Here is a 6918-nt window from a genome sequence, read left to right as displayed (position 1 = left end):
TACTTAATACCATTGAGTCAATGTACACTTAAATCATCAAAATTACTATTATTATTATCATTATTGAAACCAAATATCATGTATCTCAGGGATGACCTTGAACTTCTGACCATTCTGCCCATCACCTCTGGAATGCTAGATTACAGGCATTTAATGGTAGACATATTTTATTATAATTAAAAAGGAAATGTTCATATATGTACATATGACATGGAAGTAGGAGAGAAACCATCCAGAGAAATTAATCCATCCAGAGGAGACTGGATGAACCAGAAATGGAGGGGGGAGGACAGAAAGGAAGTACACCCAAATATAGCATGTATACTTGTGTGAAAGCATCCTTTGTAACACAGTGCCATGTCCAGTGAACATGCACAATGAAAGTCTTTAAAAAAAGAAAAGAAAAGAAAAGTTGATGGCAATATGGCTCAGGAGCTAAAGGCTCTAGACCATACAAATTTGACAGCTAGAGTTTGAGCCTGAAACCCACAGTAGACGGACAGAACCAATCCCAAAGCTATTCTCTGATCACTACAGGTGTGGTGTGCAGTGTATACACCTGTACACATGCACATAAAATAAAATAATTAACACATTAAATTAATTATATTAAGCAACAACACTACATAAGGCAGAGAGTTGTGAGGGTTAAGTCCAGAGTGAACAACCCCACTGATGCATGGTCTAGCACACACCCAGACTCCCTACACATCTTCCCAATAGCTTGGGTCAGGAGGAACATCCTCTATCCACATGACACCAGAAAACAAGTGCCCATACAATAGCTCCCAAACAGCTATGAACTGGTTCACATTTTGAGATAGAGTCAACTGTGTTAAAGTCAAAATGAGTAAGAAAATCTAGAAAGGCTGAATGAGGGGCTGAGTTAAGAATACCTCAAAATTAGCTTCATGAAGGGAAATGGTGCACCTGCACAAGTATCTTCTAAAATTTTGTTTTAGAAATAATAAACAATTACACATTTTAAGACTACAGTATAAAGACGACAATAAAGCCACGCCTAATCTCGCCAACGGTTGACTCACTGTTAGCATTTCAATAATATCCTTTTTCCATATATCTGAAGAGCAGTGGCTTGCTCTGTCCCTGGATGCTGGGGCATGACCTCTGCAGGCTCAAATAGAGCAGATCTTCCCAGGAAACCCCTTGTGGAGCCCAGGCTGTGTGGTGATGTTTCTCTGTTCTCTCGGTGTAGTCACACAGCCAAGGTGGTTCGTCTGCTTTGGGGACAGTGAGGAACAAGAGCGAGAATCTGCCCAGAAGTACAGTCCCCACCCTTCTATGAAACACACACTTATCAGAATGAGCGAATCCAATGAGACAACTGGAGCTGTCACCATGGACACCAGAAACGGCAAACTCTGAAACCAAGGGTTACCTGAGAATTAACCTTCTGACTTTTGCCCCATCAAAATGTTCAGTTTCCTGCTAGCTGTGCCTTTTATAGGCCTTCAACACAGGCACTTCTCCCCTGACCCCTGCACCCTACTTCCTCCCCCCCCCCCCCCGTCCGAGAATTTTCAAAGCTTACTACCACAAGCAAAGTTCCTGTCTTGCAGGTGAATATGCCAGTATGACCAGGAAGCTAACATCTGACATCAGAGGCTGCAAAAGGAATGATGGGAAGGAAGGGACACGGAAATCAGGAATCCTGTGATTCTAGTCTAGAGTTCACGTGACAAACTCATGCATTCATTCCACAAACATTTGCAGTGACCCGTTTGTATTCTGGCAGTACTTCCCAAGAGAAAGAGAAATAAGCCACATGTGTGACTGATCTAGAATTTTCTATTGGCCACCTCTAAAAACCAGGGAAGAAGCCAGGCATGACTGTGAATGCCTTTAATCATGGCATTCAGGAGGTAGAGGCCAGCCTAGTCTACAAAGTTCCAGGCCAGCCAGGATTACATAGAAAGACCCAGTCTCAAAAAACAAACAACAGAAACCAATAAAGACAAATAAAATTATTTTTAATATATTTTATAGACCAAGTATACTTGAAATGTTGCCATTTCAACAAATAACCAATATACAAATTGATCTTTTTAAACTATTTTCCACACAGGATTTGATAGTTTTACACATACAGTAATCTCAGCCGACTTAACAAACCTTCATCATGTAGACTGAACTGCATTTAAGGTTTCACAGTATGGGTGGCTGAAGATGAGATTCTCATACCCGAATTATTATAAGCATAGTTAAGGTTGAATAAAAATTTAAATAAGTTAAAACTTAACAAGATTAAAAGTTTAACTCATGCATCCCGTAGTTCCAGGGCTCAGTGAGTGCATGGCTACTGTAGAGCCCCACCCCTACCCCCACATCTGAGAGCTTAAGATGGAACACAAAACCCTGCCATTGAGATTTCAACTAAACAGGGCCTCCGGCAATGAAACCAACAATTAAAAGAAGTATTCTTGTTAAAAACAGCAGGGACCAGACATTTGTAGGTTAACTTTAGTTCAGGAGAGGAGAAAAAAAAAAGGTATCTAATATAAACAATCTTTCTACACAAAGATACATTCATTTACCAATTTTTAAAAAAAAATATTTACCATGTCAAGTGTGATTTATCATTGTTAGTCCCAGTAGGCACGTTGATCTCTGTGAGCTCAAGACTAGCTTGGACTACATAGAGAGTTCTAGTCCAGTCAGGCAGACAAGTATATATAGTGAGATTCTGTTAAAATTCAATAAAAAAGATTTACTTTGCATTTATTTATGTTATATTATGTGCATTATTTATTTCTGTGTACATACATGTGGGCCCGTTTGGAGGTCAGGAAAGTCCAGATGCCCTGATGCTAGAATTACAGGCAGTTGTGAGTTACCAAATGTAGATGCTGGGAAAAAAACTGCAGTCCAATGTACCTTTAACCTATGAGCCATCTTTCCAGCCTCTCATTCACCAATCTTATGGATTATAACCAATAGGTTTTTCAGAATAAAAGTGTGCTGATTGGAATTTTGATTTGCTGGCCTTGTAGAATTCAGATCCATTATGTGTATGTGTGTGTGGGGGGATGTTAAATTTTAGGATTATACTCAAATGCTACAGACAAGAAGGGGCCAATGGGAATGAACACATGAGGCAGATACAGGTCATTGTTTTCTTATCTACCATCCTCACACCCTTCTCTGGTTTTACTGAGGTAGCAAGCAGAGACTTGTTGACCATAGAAGGTCATGGTCTACGAGGGCCATGGCAAATTATGATTTCATGTGGGATTCCCCTCTGTATGCTGTGAATATGTTTTATTATCATTGGTTAATGAATAAAGCTGTTTCAGCCAATGGCTTAGCAGAGCACAGCCAGGCAGGAAATCTGAACAGAGAGAGAGAGAGAAAGAGAAAGAGTAGGTGGAGTCAAAGAAACACCACATAGCTGCCGAAGAAGACAGACACCCAGAACTTTACCCAATAAGCCACAGTATTGCGACCATACACAAATTGATAGAAATGGGTTAATTTAAGATATAAGAGCTAGCTAGTAATACGCTTGAGACATTGACCAAACAATGTTGTGATTGATATAGTTTCTGTGTGATTATTTGGGTCTGAGCAGCTGGGAAATGAACAAGCAGTCTCCACCTACAATGATTACTTAACTCTTGTTAGGGAATGGCATATAACTTAGCTCTGGCCAGTTGGGGTTTTGGATAGTGTTTTATAATGCCTCCGGCAGGAAGTTTCTTTGTGAATGGAAAGACAGAGCAGACAGGAAAAGCATTTTTGGCTCTCGCCCCTTTCTCCATATTTGAAATGTAGTTCCATGGAATGGGGTGATTAGCCCAGGACATGTAAAAGTACCCCACTGAGGAAGGGCATGCATGGGCAGTTACAGCACTGTAGACTTTGTCCTCCAAGTGAGACACATAGCCCAGACGGGTGCTAAACTTGCTACACAGTAAAGGCTCATCTCGAACTCCTAACCCTCTGCCTGCCCTTCTCAAGTGCTAGGATTGGAGGAAGAAGTGCCACATCTGTTGTGTGGAAAACTTAAACATGTTCATCCATAGAGTTCTTATTAGCCAAGCCCCCAAGCGTGGAGGTGAGAGCTTCACGACTATAATACTTATTCTCTGACGCACAGCACATACCTTCCAGATCTGTACTATGGTAAGGATGGTATATACAACCCACCACGCCTGGCTCTGGCCTAGCAACCAGGTTTCTTTCTTTCCTTCTTTTTTTTTTTTTTTTGAAACTGCTGTCATCTCCGGTGGTCACTGGAGATAGTAAATGCTCTATTCTTTGATTTTAACTAGAGACAATCGTAGTTTGTCACCGTGATTAGAATGTAGTGACTCACACACTGAAGACTGTCTCTTCCTTTGTCTTCTTACCACCATCCTCCTTTTGAGGCCTATTGTCACATCCCCCCACAATCCCTCTACCTGCCTGGGACTCCCCATGAAATACTAACTTTTTTCATACTCAGTCACATACTTCCTTCATCTTGTGATCCTGGGTATTGATATGGGGCCATGTGTGTTACAGACAAGCACTCTACTGCCGAGACACAGCTCAAGAACTATTCTGCCTTTATTTTGAGACAGGACCTCACTGAATTACCCAGGCACCCTTGAACTCACTCTGGAGCCCATATAGGCCTTGAAGCTATGATCCTGGAGTCTCAGCTGGAGAGAGCTGTGGTGACAAACCTGCACAGGCGAGTTGAAGCCTGTGCTCTTGTGCAGTGCCTTCTGCAGCAGTGGCCTGACTTCTGTGATGACCGCAGTTATTGGAAGGAAGTCCTTGGGTTGGGCTGCTTTGCAACCCCCATGGCATCTAGCACCAAGCAGGCATGGAGTTGGGGTCAAAAATATCTGTACAACAGATCAGTAAAAGAATGACAGTGTGGATCCACTTCCGGGAGTTAGCAGAGTTAGCACATGGTGGCGCGTGGGCTCCAGCCTCATCCTAGGCGGCTTTTGAGGTGTGGTAGAATCTTCGAAGTCCATCGTGATGGCTTCTCGGTATGACAGGGCAATCACCATCTTCTCTCCAGACGGACACCTTTTCCAAGTGGAGTATGCTCAGGAAGCTGTGAAGAAAGGCTCCACCGCGGTTGGAATTCGAGGAACTAATATAGTTGTGCTTGGGGTAGAAAAAAAATCAGTGGCCAAACTTCAAGATGAAAGAACTGTGAGAAAAATATGTGCCCTCGATGACCATGTCTGCATGGCTTTTGCAGGTCTGACGGCTGATGCGTGGGTGGTTATAAACAGAGCACGGGTGGAGTGCCAGAGCCATAAGCTTACTGTGGAGGACCCGGTCACCGTGGAGTACATAACGCGCTTCATAGCAACGTTGAAGCAGAAATATACACAGAGCAATGGACGAAGACCTTTTGGTATTTCAGCCTTAATTGTAGGATTTGATGATGATGGAATCCCAAGATTGTATCAGACAGATCCCTCTGGAACTTACCATGCTTGGAAGGCAAATGCAATAGGCCGGAGTGCTAAAACTGTTCGGGAATTTCTAGAAAAGAATTACACAGAAGAAGCTATTTCTAATGACAGTGAAGCTATCAAACTAGCAATAAAAGCTTTGCTAGAAGTTGTCCAGTCTGGTGGAAAGAACATTGAACTGGCTATAATCAGAAGAGATCAACCTTTGAAGATGTTTAGTGCCAAAGAAATTGAATTGCAGGTGACTGAAATAGAAAAAGAAAAGGAGGAAGCAGAGAAGAAAAAATCAAAGAAGTCAACCTAGTTGTTGGGTTGAGCTCGGGATTTGTTTGGATTAGAATTTCTTCCTGAGGTTTTAGAAGAAATGTCAGTTGGAACCATATGTTTTCATATGTCTATTTTCAAGAGTGTTAGGTTTGAAGTTGTCTTCAAACATAGGTTAATGTGAAGATTTTCCTTAAAACTCCTCATTTTCACACAAGCCTGAGACTATACTGTGACACTAGACCAATATGTTGCTTTTCTTCATACAAGCAAATTCCTGAAAAGAAGATGATTTTAAAAGTTGGTAAAAAAAAAAAAAGAATGACAGTGTGAGATGGCCACCCATGTTTAGAGATTGACACTCAAACCAGCGGCGAACTGAGGGTCTAGGTGGCCACCAAGTCACCCACACTTTTACACTTTGCTCCAGTATTTGACTCCAAGATTTATCTTCGTTTCTTAACATGTGGGTCAACTCGGAAGGCACACGCCACAAGGTCCTTAACTATTCGACTGGGGGTTCATGTTAACTCTCCTGGTTCTTTCGCTCATGTTGCAAAGAACTGATTGTAAATCTTTCCACTCCTTTCTTGGAGATTCTCCATCCTCCTGTTTCTGCCACATAAGGACAAGCATCCTTCAAATGTTTCCTGGGAACTCTGCTCTGCTTTCCCTTTGCCCTGTTCAATAGCACCACTTATGAAGGGCTGGACAGAGGGGGAAGGCCTGGCTACCATGCCTCCTGTTGGTGGAGTCTCAAACAGAACCAAGGCTAGCAAGGGGTGCTCTATCTGGGGCAGGCAAGAGTCAAAACAGTCTAGGTCCCCAGGGATTTCTGAGAGTGCAAACACAGGAAGCCAGCGAATCTCACTAGTTTACAGAGACAAACAGGAGACATGGGCTTGGCAGGAACTGACCAAAGCAGAAGACTGGAGACGGAGCCAGCCGGGTTCTGAGCACAGCCGATGGTTGCCTCGCCTCCAGACAGAAGGAAAACCAAGAGGATATCTTTTATAGCTGTTTTCTTTCTTTAGCCCATCTTTTGCAGCTAACTGTCTATCTGACTTACTACACAGTTAATTCCCTCCACACCCTCTGAGCACTGCCCCACTTCCCTAGAAATCTGTCTGTTTACCTGGCTGTCAGCACATTTTCGAGTGTGTGACACTAATCATTTGGATACTCAATGCCTCAGGAGAGCAGTAGTTTTCTT

At 42.5% G+C, this 6918-nt stretch overlaps 1 protein-coding gene across 2 annotated transcripts; it reads left to right on the top strand.

Annotated features, from left to right (window-relative positions):
- Positions 1 to 4992: 4992 nt before the first annotated feature.
- Positions 4993 to 5745, top strand: LOC121443070 (proteasome subunit alpha type-8-like). 2 transcript variants are annotated; one of them, XM_041644763.1, is made up of 2 exons: positions 4993 to 5488; positions 5588 to 5745. In XM_041644763.1, the coding sequence occupies exons 1-2, from the start codon at positions 4993 to 4995 to the stop codon at positions 5743 to 5745; spliced, it is 654 nt and encodes a 217-aa protein (XP_041500697.1). The 2 variants fall into 2 exon arrangements, with proteins under 2 accessions (XP_041500697.1, XP_041500690.1); XM_041644756.1 differs by having other exon boundaries at positions 4993 to 5745.
- The last annotated feature ends 1173 nt before the right edge of the window (positions 5746 to 6918 follow it).

This window comes from Microtus oregoni, unplaced genomic scaffold (genome assembly GCF_018167655.1).
Source record: "Microtus oregoni isolate MIOR12 unplaced genomic scaffold, Mior012 000002F_ref0000024, whole genome shotgun sequence".
Taxonomy (NCBI): Eukaryota; Metazoa; Chordata; class Mammalia; order Rodentia; family Cricetidae; genus Microtus; species Microtus oregoni.
This window is presented reverse-complemented; position numbering and strand designations above follow the sequence as displayed.

Excerpts from the sequence above, each read along its gene's own strand:
- LOC121443070 (XM_041644756.1), top strand. The coding sequence starts at position 4,993 with ATGGCTTCTCGGTATGACAGGGCAATCACCATCTTCTCTCCAGACGGA.